The following is a 25,933-nucleotide window of genomic DNA, read 5'->3' on the forward strand; positions in this document are numbered from 1 at the left end:
CTAAGAGTTGCTTTAGCTATTCTGGGTTTCTTATTTTGCCAGATGAATTTCATGACTGCTTTTTCTATTTCTATGACCAAAGTCTTTGGGATTTTGATTGGAATTGCATTAAATCTGTATAGTGCTTTTAGTAGTATGGTCATTTTGACAATATTAATTCTGCCTACCCAAGAACAAGGTATATCTTTCCATATTCTAAGGTTTTCTTTAATTTCTCTCTTTAGCATTCTACAGTTTTCATTTCATTAAGTTGATTCCCAAGTTTTGTTTTGTTTTTGTTTTTTTGGATGCTATTGTGAATGAGGTAGTTTTCCTCATTTCCATTTCAGAGGATTTGTCACTGATATACAGAAATGCCTTTGATTTATGGGTGTTGATTTTGTATTCTGCTATTCTGCTGAATTCATTTACTAGTTCTAGGAGTTTTCTGGTGGAACTTTTTTGGGTCTTCTGGGTATAGAATCATATCGTCGACAAACAGTGCTATTTTGAGTTCTTCTTTACCTATCTATATCCCTTTAATTTCTTTCATCTGTCTAATTGCTCTGGCCAGTGTTTCAAGAACTATGTTAAATAGAAGCGGTGAAACAGGGCTTCCCTGTCTTGTTCCAGTTTTTAGAGGGATTTCAATTTTTCTCCATTTAGAATGATGTTGGCCTGGGGCTTAGTATAGATAGCCTTTATGATGCTGAATATGTTCCTGTTATCCCTAGTTTTTCTAGTGTTTTGAACATGAAGGGGTGCTGTATTTTGTCAAATGCTTTTTCTGCATCTATTGAGATGATCATATGGTTCTTTTTTTTTTAAAGAGAGAGAGAGAGAGAGAGAGAGAGAGAGAGAGAGACTTTTTTAATATTTATTTTTTAGTTATCGGCAGACACAACATCTTTGTTTGTAATGTGGTGCTGAGGATCGAACCCGGGCCGTACGAATGCCAGGCGAGCGCGCTACCGCTTGAGCCACATCCCCAGCCCATATGGTTCTTATCTTTAAGCCTATTGATATGATGAATTACATTTATTGATTTCCATATGTTTGAACCAACCTTGCATCCCTGAGATGAATCCCACTTGATCATGGCAGACTATATTTTTGATATGTTTTTGTATTCGATATGCCAGAATTTTATTGAGAATTCTTGCATCTATGTTCATTAGAAATATTGGTCTGAAGTTTTCTTTCTTTAATGTGTCTTCCCTGGTTTTGGAATCAGGGTAATATTGGCCTCATAGAATGAGTTTAGAATTGTTCCCCCCTTTTTTATTTCCTGAAATAAATTAAAGAGTATTAATATTAGTTTTGCTTTAAAGATCTTGTAGAACTCGGCTGTATATCCATCTGGTCCTGGGGCTTTTCTTGGTTGGTAGGCTTCTGATGGTGCCTTCTATTTCATCACTTGAAATTGTTTAAATTCTATATATCTTCCTGATTCAATTTGGGCAAGTCATATGATTCTAGAAATTTGTCAGTGTCTTTGATATTTCTAGTTTATTGGAGTACAAGTTTTCAAAATAATTTCTAATTATCATCTGTATTTCTGTAGTGTCTGTTGTGATATTTCCTTTTTCATCACTTAGGTTAGTAATTTGAGTTTTCTCTCTCCTTCTCTTCATTATCATGGCTAAGGGTGTGTCAATTTTATTTATTTTTTCAAAGAAGCAACTTTTTGTTTTGTCAATTTTTTCAATGGTTTCTTTTATTTCCATTTCATTAATTTCAGCTCTAATTTTAATTATTTTCTGTCTTCTGCTTTTGGTGTTGATTTGTTCTTCTTTTTCTAGGGCTTTGAGATGTAATGTTAAGTCATTTATTTGTTGACTTTTTCTTCTTTTAAGGAATGAACTCCATGCAATGAACTTTCCTCTTAGAACTGCCTTCACAGTGTTCCACAGATTTCAATATATTGTATCTGTGTTCTCATTCACCTCTAAAATTTTTTAATCTCCTCCTTGATGTCCTCTGCAACCCACTATTCATTTAGTAACATATTATTTAGTCTCCAGGTGTTAGAGTAGCTTTTATTTCTTATTTTATCATTAATTTCTAATTTAATTCCATTATTATCTGATAGAATACAGGGTAGTATCTCTATTTTTTTTATATTTGCTAAGAGTTGCTTTGTGGCATAGTATATGGTCTATTTTAGAGAAGGATCCACGTGCTGCTGAGAAGAAAGTGTATTCGCTCATTGAAGGGTGAAATATTCTATGTATGTCAGTTAAGTCTAAGTTATTGATTGTGTTATTGAATTCTATAGTTTCTTTGGAAGTGCTCCCTCTTTTTAAGTCTAAGTTATTGAAATATATATTCATATATTTCAGTAGCTTCCATGTCCTTGGGCAATCCTTCCAAACAAAGCTGAACTAAGAAAACTTATATAAACACAAATATGTGTGTGTGTATGTGTGTATATCCAAAACAATATAGACTCACAAGAAAAAATATGATAGCACAAAACCATTCAATCAGCATAACCAGAAAACAGAAGACGCCAAAACTTTAAATTATCTGTAAGTTAGAAAAAAAGAAAAGGGAAAAGACCAAATCCCAGCCAACAACTGCTCATTCTTTGAGGGAACAAAAGCAGCCAGAAGAAAACCTGCAGAGAGCAAAGAGGTGAGCTGGTGGCAGCCTACTGTTGCTCTACAGTTTCTAGCAGTAAAAATAAGAACAGGCTGAGAAACTTTTCCTACTTGAAATAGAAATAAAATTTTTAACTATAAAAGATTACTTTTCAGACTTCCATATAAGTTGATTTGAAAATCTAAATTGGGTAATTTCTGGACTGCCAACAATGGTTACAGAATATTTAAACATAAAAGAAATAGAGGAAATTACCAAGCAACTACCCTCCAGGGGGAAAAAACAAAAACAAAAAACAGGCCCACATAGTTTCACAGGAAATTCTACCAAACTTACAAAGATCACATGGTCCCAATGCTCCATAAACTATTTTATAGCATTAAGAGTAAAAAGAAAGAAAAAAAAGAAACTTCATATTTCTTTTTATGAAGTATAAAACTTGATAAAAACCTAACAAAAAATTATAAATCAACATCAGTTATAAATATTAAATTGAAAATTGAAATTACTACATAAAATAACAGCAACAGAATCTAACTCTGCATTTCAGATTTCAGAGTATTTCAGATTTTGGATTTTTGGATTAGAGATGGCTCAAATTGTATATATCATTGTCTTGAAGCCAGGATCTTACTTAAAGGGAAAAACAATGAAATCAGGAATAGGACAAGGATGTCTATTATCTTCATTACTATTTAACATGTACTTATGGTATTGGCTAAAGCAATTATAAAAAAGAAACCAATTAGAAACATTACACTTAGTAAAGATGCAGTAAAACTCACTCTTTTTGCAGGTGATATAATATAGTTGCTTATCTGAAAAACACCTTTAAATAAAATCAATAACAAAACTAACCCCAAAATTAGAAAATTTAATAATATAGCAAGTCATAAATTTTTTTTTAAAGAGAGAGGGAGAGAGAGAGAGAGAGAGAGAGAGAGAGAGAGAGAGAAAGAGAGAGAGAGAAAAATTTTTAATATTTATTTTTTTTTTAGTTTTTCGGCAGACACAACATCTTTGTTTATATGTGGTGCTGAGGATCGAACCCGGGCCGCATGCATGCCAGGCGAGCGCGATACCGCTTGAGCCACATCCCCAGCCCAAGTCATAAAATTAATACACAGAGGGCTGGGGTTGTGGCTGAGTGGTAGAGGGCTTGCCTAGTACATGTAAGGTACTGGGTTCCATCCTTAGCACCACAAATAAATTAACAAAATAAAGGTACTGTATCCATTTACAACTAAAAATATTTTTTTAATTAATAGAAATCTATATACATATATATGCATACATACAGCTAATAACTAATTTAGAGGACATAACAACAAGGAAACATCCATTTGCCTCAAAGACAACTAAAACAATTAAGGAAGTTATTTAAAAATAAATAAAATGAAATAAAACGTTTATATATAAGGAAAACTTTAATTTTCTAGGATAACAACATCATAAATACAACAGTTCTCTCTAAATTAGTTCATTTATTTCCTTTCTTGTTTTTGTTTGTTTGTTTTTGTCGTGCTGGGGACCAGGGTCACATGCATGCTAGAAGAACCTCATGTGAAGCTCTACCATTGAGTTTCATTCCTAGCCCCTATTTTCTTTCTTTCTTTCTTTTTTTTTTTTTTTTTTTTTGTTGTTGTTGTTGTTATTGTTGTTGTTTTGTTTTGTTTTGTTTTAGTTTTTGGTACTGGGAATTGAACCAAAGGGACTTAATCACTGAGCCACATCCCTAGCCTTTTTATTTTTTATTTTGAGACAGGGGCTCCATAAGTTGCTTAGGGCCTTGCTAAATTGCTAAGGCTGGCTTTGAACTTACAACCCTTCAGCCTCAGCCTCCTGAGAAACTTGGATTACAAGCATGTGCCACTGCACTTCATTCCCCTGAATTCTTATGTCAAACCCTGTTCCTAATTGTTATTAGGAGATGGGCCTTTGAGGGGCACAATGGACTGAATGTTTATATCTCCACAAACTTCATATGTTGAAACCTAATCCCCAAGGTGATAGTAATAGAAAGTAGGACCTTGGAGAGGTAATCAAATCATGAGGACAGAGCCCTCATGAATGGGATTAGTGGCCTCATAAAAGAGGTCCCAGAGCTCTCTTTCCCTTTTCATGTATGAGGACATAATGAGAAGATGCCTTCCATGAATCAGAAAGTGGGCCTTCACCAGACAATGAATCTGCCAGTTCCTTGATCAAGGAACAATCAATCCTTGATTGTTCAGTCTCACTGAACAAAAATGTAAAATATCTGAATGGCTTTGGAACCAGAAAGTAGACTTTGAGGAAACTGCTAGTGAAAGCCTGAAGTGCCTAGAAGAGAATATTAGTGGTATCTTTGAAGTCCTTTGAAGATGCTGCAGGTGAGGGCTTATAAGAAGATAAAGAAAATCTGACTGGGAACTAGATGAAGGGAGATTCTTCTTATAACAACACAGGGATTTTTATAATACTATTGCCTGAAATTATGTGCAAAATTAGAAAACATACAAAATGTTGAAGTTGCTACCTGATTTCTTATTGCAGCTTATAGTAAAATTCTGTATCTTTATATTGAGGAAACAATTGTTAAACAAAAAGAACCTAAAACGTGATAGTTTTGAAAATTCTCAGATTCTTTAGTGGTAAAAGATGCTAAAATTAAGAAATAGATTTTCAGCAAAGATCAAATTCATGACACTGCCAGTAAAACACTGTCTGAGATGAAGCCCAGGCTATGTCAAATCTTCAGTTAAGATCTCAGAAAGGGGGCTGGGATTGTGGCTCAGCGGTAGAACGCTCGTCTAGCACGGGCGGGACCCGGGTTCGATCCTTGGCACTACATAAAAATAAGGGCATTTTGCTGTGTCCATCTACACCTAAAAATTAAATATTAAAAAAAAAGATCTCAGAAAGATCAAATGGAATACTCAGTACATAGTTCAGACAGCTCTATTTTACAAATTCTCTCAAATAAAGGGCCACTAGAAAGCTTAAGATTTTTGACCCTCAACCATTTCAGAAGAGTCTCATGGTAGAAAAGAACACATTACAATAAGATTTGTGGGGGTGGCTAAAGCAATGACTCAAGATAATCAAGAAACCCACAAAGTTCATAAGACAAAAATAATGTACACAGAGGAATTTTGGATGCTGACAACATTATTTTTTTTAACCTAGGTGGTTATGTAGGTCACAAGCTATCACCTTTATGAGAATTCACATTCTTGCTTGCTGTGTACAGTGTTTTGTTTACTTCTCTGTTTTGAGTTATAATAGACAACAATACAAAGTTCAGATTAAAAGAAATGGTTGGCTTGACCCACTAAACTTGATTCGATTCCATAATTTCCTAGCGAGTTACAATCAATGTTTGAAAAATTCTAACCTACCCAGGGGCAGAGGGACCTGCCTATAATTCCCAGTGACTTGGGAAGCTGAGGCTGGAAGATTGCAACTTCGAGGCCAGCCTGGGAACTTGGTAAGACCCTGTCTCTAAATAAATAAATAGGACTGGGGATATAGTTCAGTGGGACAGCACCCCTACCACCCCCCCCCAAAAAAAAAGTCCAACCTAAGAAAAGAGCTATGGTAATGAAAGAACTGGATGAAAGAAGATAGTTTGATGGTTCAGAGGTAGAATTTCTAGGACATAGTAAGAAACTGGAGTGGAAGAAAGGGAGGAAAAATTATCAAAGTTGATTCATGTTTCTGCTTTGAAAATTTTAGTAAATGGAAGTGCCACTTATTTTCATTCTTGCTGAAAGATTTGTTTCCTTTCTGACTACTTGATGCTGCCTATTGAGCCTAGGATATTTTTCCTGCAAAGAATAGGAGTGCTGACCTGTCAAACATGGTCATCTTCTTTCTTATCTCATAATATTCAATTAAAGCAGTGGTTCAGTCATACAATAGAAAAAAAATCACCCTATTTTCTCTAACCCATGCTTTACCCATCTGGTAACCATTGACCATCAGTCAAAGAACAGAATATTAGCTACAAAATCCAAATCAACTAAGAAATTTTAACCTCATAAAATGCCATGGAATATGGGGTCATGACAGACTCCTGATAGATTCAAATAATAAGAATATAATTTGGGGGGCTGGGGTTGTGGCTCAGCGGTAGAGCACTCACCTAGCATGTGCAGGGCCCTGGGTTCAATCCTCAGCACCACATAAAAATAAAAAATAAAGATATTGTGTCCAACTGCAACTAAAAAATTTTTAAAAAGAATACAATTTGGCTATATAAATCTATTATCAAGAACAAGTTTTAAGTTTTACTATCATATTCAGAACTGGTAATCCTCAATTCATCATCCATGATTAAAGGAGACAAAAAATTGTGCTTTTTCCTATTTCAATTTCCTATTATGTAGTACTCTAGGTGTACTTCCCATACTTTCTGTACAGGGACTACTTCACCAACCTAGTTCAAAAACTAGTTTGTATCTTATATATCATGATATCCTCCACAGTTCCTTAATAAATATATAACTATTAATGAGTCTTAAGGTTTTGTTGTTTTTTTGGTGCTGAGGATTGAACCTAGGGCTTTGCTGCTAAACATTAAGTTGCCCAGGCTGGCCTCAAACTTATGATTCTCCTGCATCCATGTCTCCTAGATAGCTGGGATTACAGGATGCATCACTGTACCTGTCACCTTAAAGTGTTGTTTTGTTTTTTAACATACCATATTTTTCCATGTGTTCTTTTCCAGCAGAACCAAACAGCTGAGGAACAATTGGGTGGGCAGAAATTCCATACTTATTGACCAAGACTTCAAAATGTTTATCAACTGGATTGGTCCTATCTGAAAACTAAGAGGTAAAAAACAAAATTTAATAAGTAATAGCATGGTAAGTGTCTCTTTCAACTATTACACTATTTGAAAGGACTTTGCTTATTCTAAGAACATAGTAAACCAAAAATGGTCAATGTAAATAAAATCATCAGTAAATCCTTTGCAGGAAAACATGGGAATAAGAAAAATATTCAAACAATCAAAGAGGTATTAATTATTTAAAAAATATTGATCAGGCATGCAATATATGATAATAACTATTCAAGGTTCAGGGAATAGAAGAATGAACACATCAATTAAAGATTCTTCTCATCTGACATTTACATTTGGCAGGAAGAAAGGAAGAAGGTGATGATGGAGACAAGAATAAATTGAAATGTAAATAATAATGCTATGAAGAAGAATATATTTGAGGAAAAGGATAAAGACTGAAGGTGAGAACTGCTATTTTACAGACAATGGTCAGGGGAGATCTTATTGATAGTGACATTTAAGCAGGGATGTAATGGAGTGGGGAGTAAGTTATTTAGGTAACCTTGAGAAAGGAACATTCTAGGCAGGTGGAATAGCAAGAACAAAGACACTAAGGTAATAGCATAATTAGGTGTTTCAGAGAAGGAGCTAATCAAGATAAGGATAAAGTGATGCACAGAAAGTATAACCATATCTGTTTTCATGGTTCTAGAAAAGAAGATCAGAATTTCCCACTGCAAATATTCCATAGAGGGAAAGCTGTTTTGTCAATTCACCTATTACTCTACCATACACCTCTGTATGCAAACCCCAATCTAGCACACAGCTTCCCACACAGTAAGTAGAGTAGATGGCCATCACAAGAAAACCACAGACCACTATCTCTGATGAATATAGAGGAAAAAAATCCTAAACAAAATACTAGTGAATTGAAAGCATCAACACATAAAAAGGATGAAACATCACACTAAGTGGAGTTTATCTCAAGAATGCAAGGTTCCATGCAATTTCCCTTTTCTCTCTCTTTCCCTCCCATCTCATGTCTCTGTTTAAAGTTAATCTTTTCTTCCTGCTCTTCCTCCCTACTCTGTTCATAGTTGCTCTCATTATATCAAAGAAGACATTTTGGTATTTGTTTTTTAGGAGAGAAATGAATTACAGTAGATGGGGTACAGAGAGAAGATGTGAGGGAAGGGGAGGGGGGATAGTAGGGGATAGGAAAGGTAGCAGAATACAACAATTACTAATAGGGCATTATGTAAAATTGTGGATGTGTAACTGACATGATTCTGCAATCTGCATTTGGGGTAAAATTGGGAGTTCATAACCCACTTCAATCTAATGTATGAAACATGATATGTCAAGAGCTTTGTAATGTTGTAAACAACCAATAAAAAAATAAATAAATAAAAAAGAATGCAAGGTTCATTTAACACCTATAAATCAATTAATGTAATACCCTATATCAATAGAACAGAGGACAAAGACCACCCAATAATCTCAATAGACATAGAAAAAGCACTTAAAGTTAAAAAAAAAAAGACAATTTGCATTACAAAAAAATAAAAACAAAAAACAGGAAAAGGTAACTTTCTTCAAACTAATAAAAGGCATCTACCGGGCTAGGGATGTGGCTCAGGTGGTGGCGCGCTCGCCTGGCATGCATGCTGCCCGGGTTCAATCCTCAACACCACATACAAACAAAGATGTTGTGTCCGCTGAAAACTGAAAAATAAATATTAAAATTCATTCTCTCTCTCTCTCTCTCTCTCTCTCTCTCTCTCTCTCTAAAAAAAAAAAAAGGCATCTACCAACAATCCACAGGCAGGACTGGGAATGTGGTTCAGTGATAAAGACTTGCCTAGCAGGGACTGGGGTTATGACTCAGTAGTAGAGTGCTTGCCTAGCATGTGTGAGGCACTGGGTTCAATTATCAGCACCACATATAAATAATTGAATAAACTAAAGGTCCATCAACATCTAAAAAAGACTTGCCTAGCATGTACAAGTCTCTGGGTTCAATACCCAGCATGATAAAAAAAAAAGAAAAGGAAAAAAAGTTTTTAATCCAGAGGTAATATTACTATTCTAAGAACATAGTAAACTATTGGTAACCATCTGGTAACCATTGACCATTTGATTTTTTTTTTAAACAATGCCTTTATTTTTTTTTTTTTGAGAGAGTGAGAGAGGAGAGAGAGAGAGAATTTTTAATATTTATTTTTTAGTTCTCGGCGGACACAACATCTTTGTTGGTATGTGGTGCTGAGGATCGAACCCGGGCCGCACGCATGCCAGATGAGCGCGCTACCGCCTGAGCCACATTCCCAGCCCCTGCCTTTATTTTTATGTGGTGCTGAGGATTGAACCCGGGTCCCGCCAGTGCTAGGCGAGTGTTCTACCACTGAGCCACAATCCAATTCTTTTCTCACACTAAGTGAGATCTATATACTTACAACACATCTCAACTTGGATACAAGTTTCTATCAGAAGTATTTGAACTACATTTTTTTAAGAGAGAGAGAGAGAGAGAGAGAGTTTTTTTAATATTTATTTTTTAATTTTCGGCGGACACAACATCTTTGTTTGTATGTGGTGCTGAGGATCAAACCCGGGCCGCATGCATGCCAGGCGAGCGCGCTACCGCTTGAGCCACATCCCCAGCCCCTTGAATTATATTTTGATTTTATGAAATCTGCAGTTGTAAAAAGAAATTCACAGGCCCAAGTTATTCCAAACATATTTAAAATTTTGCTAATAACTGACTTGAGTATTAATTTAAATTAAAAATTTAGTCCCTCAGTAACCACATTTTAAGAGACTGATTAGTAGAGTATTCGAGATGGCAGATTAGAGGAAGGCTACATTTCCAGTTGCTCTGTGGCTCAGGATTCAAGCAGCAGGAGTACTCTTCTCAGTGAGGTGGGTGCAAAAAAGAATTTACAGAAATTGAATATCAGAGACTCCTCAGAAATTTGGGTGCACTTAACAAATAACAAGTAAGAGTAGATTGCTGCCATGCTGGTTGCAGCAGCAGAAGCTGAACTGCTTTACCACAGAGGGAGGGACAGCACAGACAGAAAACACAATAGACAAATCTGACATGGAAAAACCTTTAGAACAGAAAAGCAGTCTGAACTTAGCTGATCCAGAGGCTGCAAGGTGAACTGGTGTTTGAAAGGTGCTGTGTTTTCTCAATGGGTAAGCAGAGGGCTGAAGCAGGGAGCCATCTTGAGGAGACCATGCTATGCTGCAGCTTGCTCCTACAGTAACCCAGAAGATCATAGCAAATATTGCCATATTATCCTGGCATGTGCCTACTATGTGGCCCAGGGTATCCCTGGCAGAACATGATTGAAATAGGCAAGAAAAGATTATATCCAGGAAGATTCAAGTCAGAGGTACAGAGGGGAATGCACCTACTTTCCTTTTGAGTCTGGCAGCTCACATGACCAGCAAGTTACATGACCAGCTGAAGAGGATCAGGAAACTGAAGAGGTGGACTGAGCCTGGGAAGGCCATATTAGAGGGCAGCAGCAGAGTGTCTGAGACCTGTGAAGGGTTGGTTTCCCCACCCTTTGAATTCTCAGGAGGCTCCTGAGATCCAGACTCTCAGCAGAAATATAAAAATATAAAAAAGGTTGGGGATATAGCTCAGTGGTAAAGTGCCCAAACTTCAAAGTTCAAAAGTTCAGTACCAAAAAAAAAAAAAAAAAAAAAAAAAAAAAATTCCAAAACTAATAGAAGGAAGGAAACACTTAACAGCAGGGTTACAATCGATGGAATACAGCTGGGGTTGTGACTCAGTGGCAGAGTACTTGCCTTGCACATGTGAGGTACTGGGTTTGATCCTCAGAACCACATAAAAATAAATAAACAAAATAAAGATATTGTGTCTATGTACAACTAAAAATAACTTTTAAAAAAATCAGTGAAATACAGAATAAAAAATAAAATTGATCAATGAAACAAAAAGTGAATCTTTTTTTTTTTTTTTTAAGAATTTAACCTTGGGCTGGGGATGGAGTTCAGGCGGTAGCGGGCTTGCCTGGCATGTGTGCGGCCTGGGTCGATCCTCAGCACCATATACAAAAACAAAAGATGTTGTGTCCGCCAAAAACTAAAAAATAAAAAGATTAAAATTCCCCCCCCCGCTCTTTTTATTTGATGTTGATTTGTTTTTTTGTGGTGCTAAGGATAGAACCCAGGGCCTCATCCATCCTAGGCAGCCACTCTACCACTGAGCCACAATCCCAGCCCAATCTTTGAAAAGGTAAGATTGATAAACACTTAGCCAAACTAACCAAAACAAAGAAAGAAAAGAAACCCAAATTAATGAAATTAGAGATGAAAAGGGAGAAATCACCACAGACATCACAGAAATCCAGCAGATCATTAGGTATATTTTGAATAGTTATAGTTGGAAAACATATAAGAAAAGGATATACTTCTAGTCACATATGACCTCTCAAAATTGAATCAAGAGAACATAGAAAAACCTAAATAGATCAGTAACTAGCAATGAAAGAGAAGCAGTAATAAAAAGCCTTCCAACAAAGAAAAGCCAAGGATCAGAGGGATTCTTAGCTGAATTCTACCAGAACTTTAAAGAACTAATGCCAATGTTCCTCAAATTATTCCATGAAATAGAAAGGGGTAGAATTTTAACTTTCTAATTCATTCTATCAGAGCCAGGCATGGTGGCATACGCCTACAATCCCAGTGGCTCATGAGGCTGAGGCAGGAGGATCACGAGTTCAAAGCCAGCCTCAGCAACAGTAAGGTGCTAAGCAAGTCAGTGAGACTCTGTCTCTAAATAAAATACAAAATAGAGCTTTGGATGTGGTTCAGTGGTTGAGTGCCCCTGAGTTCAATCCCTAGTACCACTCGCATCCCCCCGACAAAAAAAAAAACCTAAATTCATTCTATGAAACCAGTGTCACCCTGATACTAAAACTAGATAAGGACACATCAAGGAAAGAAAGCAACAGATCAAAATCATTGATGAACTTAGATGCAAAATTTCCTAATAAAATATTAGCAAATCATATTCAACAACATATTAAGAAGATTATACATACTGACCAAGTTTGTTTTATTCTGAGGTGTAAGGATAGTTTAACGTATGCAAATCAATAAATGTAATTCACCATATGACTAGAATTGGAGACAAAAATCACCTAGTCATCTCAAAAAATGCAGAGAAAGCTCAAATAACCTACTACACTTTTTCTTTTTTTCCCCAGTAGTAGGGATTGAACCTAGAGACTGGGTCACAGCTCCAGCACTTTTTTTTTTTTTCCATTTTAAGACAAAGGGGCTGGGTTATGGCTCAGAGGAAAAGCGCTCGCCTAGCATGCTTGAGGCACTGAGTTCGATTCCCAGCACCACATAAAAATTAAATAAAGGTATTGTGTCTATCTACAACTAAAGAATAAATGTTTTTTAAAAAAGTGAACATAAGCATCATTTTAAGACAAAATCTTACTAATTTGCTTAGGGTCTCACTAAATTGTTGAGGCTGGCCTCAAACTTGTGAATCTCCTGCCTCAGCCTCCCAAGTCACTGGGACCACACAGAAGTCCCATGCTTTATTAACTCTTTCCAATTTGTTGAATGGAATTCATTTGTTGAATGAATGAATGACTTTCAAATTAAGTAGATAAACTAACCTGAAATTCAATAATTTGACCCCTTTGAACACTAGTTTCATCATTGATTTAAAAAGAGCTTGAACTAAATAACTCTTTAAGATTCTTTACTATTCAAAAATACCAAGGTCTATGTGTACATATATGGTAAAATTACAGCTTTTAGATTGTATCATTTATTAAATAACTGTGACAAATCATGCTATATATTGCTTACTAACAGACTCTATTTATGATATATGGGCAAATTTTCTCATAAAAACTCCAAAATAATAAGTGAAACTCACTTTTGTTTCAAGACCTCTCTTATACATCTTCTCAAAGCCAAGAGCCAAGGCACAATCTGCCATACCTTAAAGAAAAATGTAATTATTTTGAAAATGTAAATTTCCAGATACCCAACAAAATAACATTAAATACTTTAATTAAAATAAGCATAATAATTTATATAAAATGTACAAATATATTATAATTCTACAAAATTTTTAATAAGTAAAAAATTACATAGAAAAATTCTTACATGCTTCTAGATAAGAAGAAAAAACATTCAAAAAGAAATGCTAATTCTTCTCTTGTGTCTTAATATGACAATAAAGGTTTTGATCAGTGGGCATGGTGGTGCACACTTGTAATCCCAGCTACTCAGGAGACTAAGACTGGAGGATCACAAGTTCCAAGGCAGCCTGGGCAACCTAGACTCTGCCTCAAAGTAAACGTAAGAGCTGGGGATGTAGATTGGTTGTAGAGCACTTAAGGATAAGAGTTCTATCCTAGCGAAGGAAGGAAGGAAGGAAGGAAGGAAGGAAGGAAGGAAGGAAGGAAGGAAGGAAGGAAGGAAGAAAGGAAAGAAGGAAAGAAAGAAAGAAAAAAAGAAAATTGATTAATGTGGAAATATGTTTCAATGAAAAACAAATATAAAAAACTAATCCTGGCTGAGCATGATGGCACATGCCGGTAATGACAGCAACTTGGGAGGCTGAGGCACAGGAGGATCTGGAGTTGAAAGCCAGTCTCAGCAGAATAGCAAGGCACTTAGCAACTCAGCAAGACTTTGTATCTAAATAAAATATAAAAAGGGCTGGGGACTTGGCTCAGTGGTTAAACCCCACTGGGTTCAATCCCTGATACCAAAAAGAAAAAAAAAAAAAACTAATCCTGAATTTTAAAGAAGTGGTCAATTAAATGGAAATTTTAACTAAAAATTTAAAAGAATCAAAATCAAAATCTCAACATAATTGTTTTTGAAGGGAGGAAACATCTAAAACCAATGTTAAAGTTCAACTAAAAAGCAAAACATGACAAAATTGCCAAATATTTTCTTTAAAAAATAGAAGATAAAGCCAGACATCATATCTATAATATAATCTCAGTTACTCAAGGAGGCTGAGCCAGGAGCCCTGAAAATATGAGGCAAGCCTCCTGAGTAATGGGAATTACTAGTGTATATAACCACACCTGGCTTTGTGTATAATTTGTGTGTGTATGTGTGTGTGTGTGTGTGTGTGTGTGTGTCCATATATTCTCAGTTCTTGTGGATTCACATCATATTCTATATTTCCAAGTATTCTAGGGTCTTTTATTAAGCTCTCTATTCTGTTCTACCAATTCAATTGTTGATTACTGTTCTACTACTGTTTTAATTCTTGGAGTTTTGTATCTTACTGTCTGATAAAACTAGTGTCCCTTGTTCCACACTTCCTTGTTATTTTTCTTTCTTTTGCTTTATATTTATTTATTTATTCATTCTTTTCTTTCTTAGCAATATTGGGGCTTGAACCCAGAGCCTCACACATGCCTCTCACATGCTAAGCAAGTGCTCTGCCACTGAGCTATATCCCAAGCCCTTTTTATTTTGAGAAAGGGCCTTTTGAAGTTGTGTACAAATTTTAAAATTATTTATAGTGATATTATGCATAACAAAAAAATATAGAAACAAGATAAAATATGGTATATCACACAAAGAAATATTATTTGGCCATAAAATAGCAATGAAATGGGCTGGGGTTGAGGCTCAGTGGTAGAGCACTTGCCTAGCACATGTGAGGCACTGGGTTCAATCCTCAGCACCACATAAAATAAATAAATAAATGAAATAAAGGTGCTGTGTCCATTTACAACTAAAAAAAATATTTTTTTAAAAAAAGGAATAAAATACTAACATATGCTATAACATGAATTAAAACATTATACTATGTGAAAGAAACCACAAAAAGCCTTGTATTATATGATTCTGTTCATATAAATGTTCAGAATAGGTAAATCAACAGAGATTAAAGTGGATTAAGGTTTGCAAGGGGCTGATGGGAAAGGGAAATGAGGAGTAACTGCTAAAGATACAGAGTTTCTTTTTCTTTTCTTTTCTTTTCTTTTTTTTTTTTTTTTCTGTTCTAGGGATTGAACCTAGGCCCTTGTACATACAAGACAAGCACTCTAACTTGTCCTCAGCCCTTTATATTTTTTGAGAAGGACCTCACTAAATTGCCAAGACTGGTCTCCAATTTGCGATCCTCCTCTCATCTTCCCAAGTACCTGGGATTATAGGTATGTAGCACCATGCCCATTCTCAAGGTTTCTTTTTGAGTAATAAAAATGTTCTAAAATTAGATAGTGATGATGACTGCACAATTCTATAAATATAATGAAAAACACTGAATTGTATGTGTCAAAAGGGTGAATTATGTCTTAATAAAGCTTTTTTAAAGAAATACATTATAAAGCAATGATAATATGGAGAAATGATTAACCAGGAAATAGTCCCACACTTATTCAAGTACATTAGACATATAACCTCTTCTTACCTCCCTGAATCAGTTGCCGGGCCATAAACAAAGCAGTAGAACCAGTGGAACAGTTATTGTTAACATTGATTATAGGAATTCCAGTCAATCCCAAACTGTGATAGATGGCCCTCTGCCCACAGGTAGAATCACCTATATAGAAAAACAAATTAAAATTTTAATGCCTATAATACAGGAATCATGGAACTGTAATACAATATAATATTGCATTATGTTTTTTCAGTATCATGCCTTTGCCTAGCATACAACACGGGCAGGACGTATACATTATTGACATCTGTTATAGTTGAATTGTGAAGTGTTCCCCGAAAGCTCATGTGTGAGACAATGCAAGAAAGTTTAGAGTTTGAAATGATTGGGTTATGAGAGTCTTAACCTAATCCATGTGTTAAGTCACTGGATGGTAACTGTAGGTAGGTAAGGAATGGCTGGAAGAGGCGGGTCCATGGGGGCAGGCACTGGGGTATATAAAATATATACCTTGTTGAATGCAGCACTCCCCCCACTCTCTCTCTCTGCACCCCCCACCCCACCCGCTTTGGGTGGCCATGGCCTGACCTGCTTTCCTCTGCTATAGTATTCCACCATGATGTTCTGTCTCACCTCAAGCCCCAAGGAATGGAGACATCTATGAACTGAGACTTCTGAAACCATGACTCTCAAGTAAACTTTTCTTTCTTTAATTATTCTTGTCAGGTCTTTTGGTCATAGCAGTGAAATATCTGACTAAAATAACACCTTATTTAGAAACAGTTATAGCATTAAGCATCATATACTCTTCAAAAATTAAAAAAACAAAACAAAGAACATATGTACACTTTCTTTATATAATACAGAGGTGGGAAAGTAGATAATTGACACTATAGTAGTAAACAACTCAATCTGGGTAGTGGTATGGACCACTATTTCATGGATTCTTGCCTATCAGATATAAATTTGCTTTTTTAGTGCTGGGGATTGAACTCAGGGCCTCACACATACTATACAAGCACTCTACCATTGAGTTATATCCCCAGTCTTCTTTATTATTTTGAGACAGGGTCTCACTAAGTTGCCCAGGCTGGACTCCAACTTACAATTCTCCTTCCTAAGTCTCTTGAATAGCTGGGATTACAGGCATGCACCAACACGCCTTGCTTGGTATGTAAATTTTTAAAACTATACCAACAGATTGAAGGCCATTATTTTTAACACTTCATATACACACTACACAACTTAAACCAAGTGTGGCAGCATATACCTCTAGTCCCAGCTACTTAGGAGTCTGAGACAAGAGGATTATATGATCCCATTAGTTCAGGACCACATCAGTTTAGGAACCCAGGTCTCAAAATAAATAAATAAATAAAGACTTCACAACTTCAAAAAGTTTGAAAGAGGGGCTGGGGATGTGGCTCAAGCGGTAGCGCGCTCGCCTGGCATGCGTGTGGCCCGGGTTCGATCCTCAGCACCATATACAAACAAAGATGTTGTGTCTGCCGAAAACTAAAAAATAAATAGTAAAAAATTAAAAAAATAAAATAAAATACTACGAGAATCTTCATCATTAAAAAAAAAAAAAAAAAAAAAAAAAGTTTGAAAGAGCCTATGTACAAGGACATTCCAGAAAAATGTGATCCATATTGAATACACATGTGACTTCTCCCAAGTAACATCATCACCAAGGCAGAAATTCTGGAGCAGTAGATGAGAACATTGGAAGGCAGACTCTCCAGCAAGGTTTAAGAACATCCTTTTCATATACACATTTTTTATTTTGAATCAGCAAGTTTCCCTCCTAGGATTCCCTTGATATCTTGAGATCTCAAGGAAATAAATAACAGGCACAAAAATTCATCTGCAGTGATATTTCCTATAATATTTACAGTATTTTCATAACAACTAGAAATTTGAAGTAACTTTAAATGTCAAGAACAAAGTATCATTACTACCATTAAATAAACTGCAGTAGATCTCCAAGACTAGAACTCATGTAATTATTAAAAATGCTATGTGAGGGGGTGGGGTTATGGCTCAATGGTAGAGTGCTTGCCTGGCATATGTGAGGCCCTGAGTTCAATCCTCAGCAAATTATTATAATTTGTTATATATGATAGCAAAATGCATTATAATTCATATTACACATACAGAGCACAATTTTTCATATCTGTGGTTGTATATAAAGTATATTCACACCATCTGTGTCTTCATACGTGTACTTAGGGTAATGATGTCCATCTTCCTCCCATGCTCTCTTCCTACCCCACTATGAATCAGCCTCCTTATATCAGAGAAAACATTCAGCATTTGGTTTTTTGGGATTGGCTAACTTTACTTAGCATTATATTCTCCAACTCCATCCACTCACCTGCAAATGCCATGATTTTATTCTATTTTATTGCTGAGTAATATTCCATTGCTCAACACCACATATAAATAAATAAAATAAAGGTATTGTGTCCACCTACAACTAAAAAAATACTTCTAAAAAAATGCTATGGAAATAAGGGGAAGATACTAGCCAAAGGGCTCAAACTTTCAGTTTTAAGATAAACAAGTTCTGGAGATTTAATGTACATCATAGTTGGCAATGGATAAGCTAATTAATTTGATTATGATAATCATTACACAACATATACATATATCAAATCATTTATACACCTTAAATATATTCAGTATTTATTTAACAATTAAATACTTTTAAAATGCTAAAAATAAAGAACATCTAAATATCCACTAAAAGTGGATGGATTAGGAGCTGGGATTGTGGCTCAGTGGTAGAATACTTTCCTAGCATGTGTGAGGCACTGGGTTCAATTTTCAGCACCCCATGTAAACAAATGAACAAAAATAAAGGCCTAACAATGTCTAATAAAATATTTTTTTTTTAAAGTGGATGGATTAGCTGGGCATGGTAGTGCACACCTGTAATCCCATTGATTCGGGAGGCTGAGGCAGGAGGATCACAAGTTTGAAACCAGCCTCAGCAACTTAGCAAGATCCTAAGAAATTGAGTGAAACCCTGTTTCAAAATAAAAACATAAAAGGGCAGGGGATATAGCTCAGTGGTAAAGCACCCTTGGGTTCAATTCCCAGCACCCCCCCCCCAAAATTGGATGGATTAAATAAAATATGATACATTTATTTAATAAAACACTATAAAAAAAGACTAATGAAGCTCTTTATAATATGAACTTAAACCACTAAACAAACAAAAAGCAGGATACAAAATAATACTTATGCTACCATGTGGGTAACAAAAGTAAGGGGAAAGGGAAATTACATATGCACACACATGTTTATATATGCATGAATTATTTCTGAAAAGATACACTAGTAATTTGGAAAACTGGTTGTATGAGGAAAGAAAACTACAGGACAGGTAGACAGAGTAAAAGTGAGACTTCACACTATATAACCACTACATAATCTTTCATATTTTTGAATCAAGTGAATATTTAATCCATTCCAAAAAATAATAAGTTTAACTAGAAAATGTTCATGATGGTAGAAGACTTAATGAGATGGGAAATGTTCAATGTAGTAAAATGAGAAAAGCAGATTACAAAAAAAAAAAGACCTTATTTTCTTTAAGAGAAATCCTATGTACATGCTATGCACACACACATACTCACTAAAGGATATAAATCAGTAAATCAATGGAGATCAGCTTTGTATAACAGGATTAGAGGTGACTTGTTTCATCTTATGCTTTTGGAGGGGGATTCCTTTTTTAAAACAATTAGCGTGTATCATTTTTCTAATCAGAAAAATTCTGTTAGACAAAAAAAGTCAATAAATACAAATTTTAAGACAACAAAGAGTAAAATTTATCTTCTGAACACTAATAGATGAAGATACCCTTACATGGTAGAATTATGGATAATTCTTCTCTTTAAAGATCAAAATGGTTTTTTTTTAATTCATCTACAGTTTTGGCAATACAATAATGGCACCAAAAAAAATTACAGTAGGCCGACACATAAGGAAACCTATAATGATGAGAATAGGATTCTGAATTCTATATTTTGAGGCTTATAATTCACAAAAGCCTCTATCATTTATGTAGCTGCTGCCAGATCTAGGTGAGTAATTTTTAAAACGTGGTTTACCACCTACCATAAACGTAGCCAACGCACGCCTGCTCCACTGCCGAGTAGGGGATCTGCGCATCAGCTAACGCCTTCTGGCCTATAAAAACAAAAGGGCTGTGTCAAAAGGTATTTGAAGTATTTGCTTTGAGTGAATAAAAATTAAGTTCAGAGTTTCCTCAGGGTAAATTTACCTCTATATAATCTATGTTCAATTCAAATAAAAATCCTTCTCAAATCATCTCAGCTCTCTCCTTTTAGAAGTAATCATGTTTCCTCGAGACTATAGCATTACTTTTCCATGTCACCTTCTTTGATACTTGACCCTTCGTGTCCTAACTACATACCTAACTATAAATATAAGGTTCTTATCTTGTTCATCTCCGTGGTTCCATCACACATGTAGAAGGCAAAGGAGACACAGTCTCACTCCTGGAGTTAAGGTTGGTGGGGGACAAATGATGTGTTCATTCCTACAAAACCAGTGGTCCTGTCTATAGAGCAAGAAAGGAGATTTAATGCTATCCATAGAGGGCTGAAATGACCCTGAGTAAAATTAAGTATATAAACTAGAAAAAAGACTGAAAGGTTGGGGCTAGAGGAATACTCAGTGGTAGAGTACTAGTCTCACATGCACGACACCCTGGGTTCAGTCTGCAGCACTGCAACAAGACAAAACAAAAATAAAGACTGGATATAATCCCAAAAAACCAAAGGCCGAATGTTTTCTCTGATAAGTGGATGCTAATCTGTAATGGGGGTGGGGCAGGAAAGATGGTGGAATGGGATGAACATCATTACCCTAGGTACATGTTTGATTGCATGAATGGTGTAATCTTACTTGAGTACAACCAGAGAAGTCAAAAGTTGTGCTCCATTTGTGTACAATAAATCGAACAGCATTCTGCTGTCGTGTATAACTGATTAGAATAAATAAATTAATTTTAAAAAAACAGAGGCTATAGAAGTGTCAGCTAAATACTCGTCTACCATAGTGAGATACAGCTATCTAACACCAACTATTAAAAAACTCCAGTAAGCATTTATATATGTAGATAAGCACGAGAAAAACTAAAGCTAAAGAGTTTCTTTTTTTTAAGTTTCCACTTGGAAATAGGCCTAGGAATTTTAAGCCATTCTGTACTTCATTTTAAAACCATATGATATATATTACTTTGGTTTGTTTTAATTTTTTGTAGTTGTAGATGGAAGAATGCCTTTATTTTTTTGTTTATTTTTATGCGGTGCTAAAGATCAAACCCGGCACTTTACATATGCTAGGCAAGCGCTCTGCCACTGAGCTACAGCCCCAGCCCTCGTATTTACTAATTTATTTATTTTAATTAGGTGTATATAACAGCAGAATGCATTTTGATTCATTATACACAATTGCAGCACAACTTTTCATTTCTCTGGTTGTACACAATGTAGTGTCACACCATATGTGCAGTCTACATGTACCTAGGATAATAATGTCCATCTCATTCCACCATCTTTCTTGCCCCCATACCTGACCTCATATTTTTTTTATTAATTTAAGAAGGTATATAATTGCTTATGGAATTACTTTAGTCAGAAAATAAGTTATCTTTTCCGGCTCAGAGTATAAGCAAAAAAAAAAAAAAATCTCTTATAATAATGTTAGTGAGATCATGTTTCCTGAGGGAAAGGAAGATAGAATAATGGAAGTGACAGGACACTTCTGGTTGTGCCCCTCTCCATTCCATGCATTTAGGGAAAGAACATGGTGGCAGAACCCCCCTCCTACAGCCACTTTGGAGAAGTAGAGGGTAGAATTTCTTGATCCATTACTCCATGAAACAAATCCTGCTGCCTCAGTACATCTACAAATGAACCTATAGAGAATAAAATGCTCTCATTTACAAGAAGGAGCTCAGGTGTTTTTCCCTCCAAATTGTGTTTAAATAAATGTTCGATCAAATGTTACCAATGTGGTCTGAAGGTACTTAAGGTGAAATGTATGGGTGGAATTCTTTTTTACCCCCAGTGTTGGGGATCAAACCCAAGGCATTGTACATGCAGGGTAAGTGCTCTCACTGAGCTACATCCTCAGCCCAACACTAAGTTTAAAGTCTATTCTATATAAAATGTTCTTATTTATTTTTCCACTATTGCTTGCAAAGGATTTATAATAACAAGAAACCTGACTTGATTAAACTCACCCTGCAGAGAAAGGCAGAAAATAGTCACAAGAAGAAAATTTATCAACATGGAGTATAAACCTTAAATGGTGTCTACCCTAAAAACCAACAGAAGTTAGTTAATTAAATATCATAAATCTTCCTTTTGGGGGATGAGATGCTCTAATTTCTCATACAATATCTAAATATTGAGTTGCATACTAAGTTGATGCAAATCTAAATATATATGTACACAGGGTACTCACAGAAACAAGCAAGAACATCTTATTGTGGAATAACCACAATAATTCTTTTTGGTTTTCCCAGCAACAAACTAATAGGAACCGGGGTCAGGGAGATTCCTAGGGCAAGGATCACGCCTAACACTGGCATTTAAGTTTAGACTACATGCTTCTTCCTTCCTCCCTCCCTCTCTTCCCTTCTTTTCATTTATTTACTTTTTTAAACCATGCAAAGAAGCTCTCACGTATGTCCTCTTTAAAGACAGAGGAAGAGGCTGGGTGCGATGGCACATGCCTGTAATCCCAGCAGCTCTGAAGGCTAAGGCAAGAGGATCACAAGTTCAAAGATAGTCTCAGCAACTTAATGAGACCACAAGCAATTCAACTGTTTCCAAATAAAATTTTAAAAGGGCAACAAAAGGACTGGGGATGTGGCTCAGGGGTTAAATGCCTCTGAGTTCAATCCCTGGTAGGAAGAGAGAGAGAGAGAGAGAGAGAGAGAGAGAGAGAGAGAGAGAGAGAGAAAACAATCAAAGAGGATCCCTGCTGGAGCTCACACCCATAATTCAGGCAGGTGCAACATGGTCCAAGTTTGTCTCTGAAGAATACCAAATACATTCTCCTGTGGATTCTCCTCTCTCGAGTTTCAGCTCACAAGTATTCACCCAAGTCCTTTGCTTGCTAGCACCAACACTAGAATATATAATAACAAAGTGCACTCCAGCATTTAGTCATGCAGTAGCCTAGTAATAGAAAAATAATCATCAAGGTTGACTCAGCAAACTCAAGAAAGAAAAACTACTATATAGGTACTTAAAACATTTTGAATGTGGTTATCCCTTTTCCAGAAAAGGAAGACATTAATTTTGTTACAAATCCAAAGAAGAACAGATATAAGAAACTAGTTATCCGTTTTTAATAACCCTACCTTTCTTTCCCAGAGATCCATTTACCATTCTAACAAACAGCTGGATAACACATAAAATCAGAAGCCACTATCTGTCCTGGCTCTGTATCAGTTAAGAACAGCCAAGGTCCTTTTCCTTTCCCTTTCTCTTTTCGAGTGAACCACTAGGCAATGTGCCACATAATTTTTTCCCTTTCGCCTGGGTTCCTTTTGCTTGCCAGGCTGCTCCCCCTATGCAATAAAGACAGACCATACAATAAACTATGAATATTCAAAGATCTAAATTTTCTCTATTACCTGCTTCTTTTGCCAAGTCAGGGTAATCTCTTGAATTCTCAACTCCAGGTTTCACAAACTAGAATGTAGAAGAAGATAATAAATAGAAACAAGTTACAATTAGAATTTTTCACAATAGAGCATCATAGAAATTCATTGACTATTTATTCAAACAAAAATATATTATTGAGAACCTGCCATGTTCCTCAACTGTCATTATAAATAACGTACAGTTCTTGCCCTCTGGGAACTTCTAGTGTAATGTAAAATAGGCAATTACACTATAGTATCATAAGCGCAGAATGATTTGTGAGAGACATGTACCTAGCTTAAGCTACAGCAGAAAGTAAGACCATTTTTTTCTCTATAGAATAATTAAATATAACAGATAATTAATATAACAGATTCAAGCACAATGAAGAAAATAGAAAGTGATAAGGACATAAAAGTAATTTAGGATCAAATGATAATAACTAATATTTATTTGGCATTTATGTGTAATATGCATTGTGCTAAACATTTCATATGTAATAACTTGTCCAATCCTCACAATTTTGCAAATAAGAAAACAAGGACACAGAGAAATTAAGCAATTTGTGCAAAGGCACTCAGCTAATAAGTAGTGGAACTGAACCATCAGACAGTCTAAGTCTACAGCCAACTCATGAAGGACCTTATATGCCCTATTATGAGGTCCTGAAGACATGGATTTTTTAAGAGAATGGAAAATAATGATATGCCACCATCTACTAGAAGAAGAGTAAAACCCCAAAACAATGACAATATCAAATGTGGCAAGAATGTGAAGCAATAAGGACCCTCATTCATGCTTGGTGGACCTGAAAAATGGTACAACACTTTAGAAGACAGCTTGGCAGTTTTTATAAAATTTAACAAACTCATATATGATCCAATAATCACATCTTGGCATTTACCCAAAGGAGTTGAAAAGTTATATCCACAGAAAAATGTACACATAGATGTTTAGCAGCTTTCTGCATAGTTGTCAATTATTGAAAGCAACAAAGATGTCCTTCAGTAGATGAATGGATATAGTACATCAAAACAATGGTATATTATTTGGTGATAAAAAGAAAAGAGCTATCAAGCCTCGAAAGGAATGAAGGAATGTTTAATGTATATTAAGTGAAAGAAACCAATCTGAAAAGACTGCCTACTGTATTATTCCAAGTAAATGACATTCTATAAAAAGGGTAAAATTGGGCTGGGATGTGGCTCAAGCGATAGCGCACTCGCCTGGCATGCGTGTGGCCCAGGTTCTATCCTCAGCACCACATACAAACAAAGATGTTGTGTCCGCCGAAAACTAAAAAATAAATATTAAAATTCTCTCTCTCTCTTTAAAAAAAATTTTAAATAAATAAAAATAAAAAGGGTAAAATTATGAAATCAATAAAAAGATCAGGGGTTGAGAAGGTAGGGAAAGATGAACAGGTAGAGCACCAGGGCTTTGTAGGGCAATAAAACTACTCTGTAGGATGCCCTAATGATGGATATATGTCATAAATTTGTTGAAACACTAAGAGTGAGCCCTAATGTAAACCATGGTCTTTGGGTGATAATGACATGTCAATGTAAGTTCACAGATTGTTATAAATGTATCGCTGTGGCATGGATTGTTGATAGTGGAGGAAGCTATGTGTATTGGTTAGGAGAAACAGGATATGGGAAATCTCTGTGCTCTGTGCTCAATTTTGCTGTGAACCTAAAACTGCTCTGAAAAATAAAAACTTGGATACATGCAAAGTAAAGAAAGGAATGAAAGGAGCAAGGCTAGAGGCAGTGAGACCAATTGGCATAATTCTAAATCAGTCCAAGTAAGAATTAACTATGACAGTATCAAAAAGAATGGAAAAAAAGTAGATGGACATGGAAACAAAAGAAATAAAATCTACTGAACTTAGTGATTGATTAGATAAGGTGAAATGATTTGCTGATCCATGAGCATGTTAAAAGAAATGGATTCCAAACATTCTTTTGACTGCAAACCACAATAAGATACACTTTATAACACAATAAAGTATACCCATGAAACCACATGATGGAAGCAAAAATTTCATAAAATAATTATCCTTGTTATAGCATAAGTATTCTTAGATACAATATTTGGTATTTTATTTCAATGTTTCTTTTAATGCTAAAGGTCACCTTCCATATTGATTTTATTACACAAAACACTGTTTGAAATACCAGATACTTGATGGTTTGAAATGCTAGATACTTGACTTAAATGGTACACTAATTACACAGTGCCAAAATATAACCATTAAACTGAATAAAACATTGAACATGTGTTCATATCCATGAACTATTCTAATTCTTCTCCATAGTTCTTGAATTAGGGATTCCTTTTTAATTCCCTAACAGCATTCACCAGTTACAGCCAGATCATTTATACATAGTACCTTTCATAAAAGTACTATGCTAGACCCCAACAAGCAGTATCCAGTAATAATTAAATTATCATCTATATAGT

General features: G+C 35.5%; 1 protein-coding gene across 2 annotated transcripts in view; it reads right to left on the reverse strand.

The window, feature by feature from the left end:
- Positions 1-25,933, reverse strand: part of SCP2 (sterol carrier protein 2) — a 113,617-nt gene that overhangs the window by 82,757 nt on the left and 4,927 nt on the right. For both annotated transcript variants that reach the window (XM_081305955.1, XM_081305954.1), the window contains exons 2-6: positions 23,458-23,515; positions 19,899-19,970; positions 15,801-15,932; positions 13,290-13,354; positions 7,268-7,394 (exon numbers count right to left, since the gene is read on the reverse strand). In XM_081305955.1, coding sequence (XP_081162081.1) covers positions 7,268-7,394; positions 13,290-13,354; positions 15,801-15,932; positions 19,899-19,970; positions 23,458-23,515 — 454 coding nt within the window. The remainder of the gene's footprint in view (positions 1-7,267; positions 7,395-13,289; positions 13,355-15,800; positions 15,933-19,898; positions 19,971-23,457; positions 23,516-25,933) is intronic.

This window comes from Spermophilus citellus (genome assembly GCF_964194105.1).
Source record: "Spermophilus citellus genome assembly, chromosome: 9".
Lineage (NCBI taxonomy): Eukaryota > Metazoa > Chordata > Mammalia > Rodentia > Sciuridae > Spermophilus > Spermophilus citellus.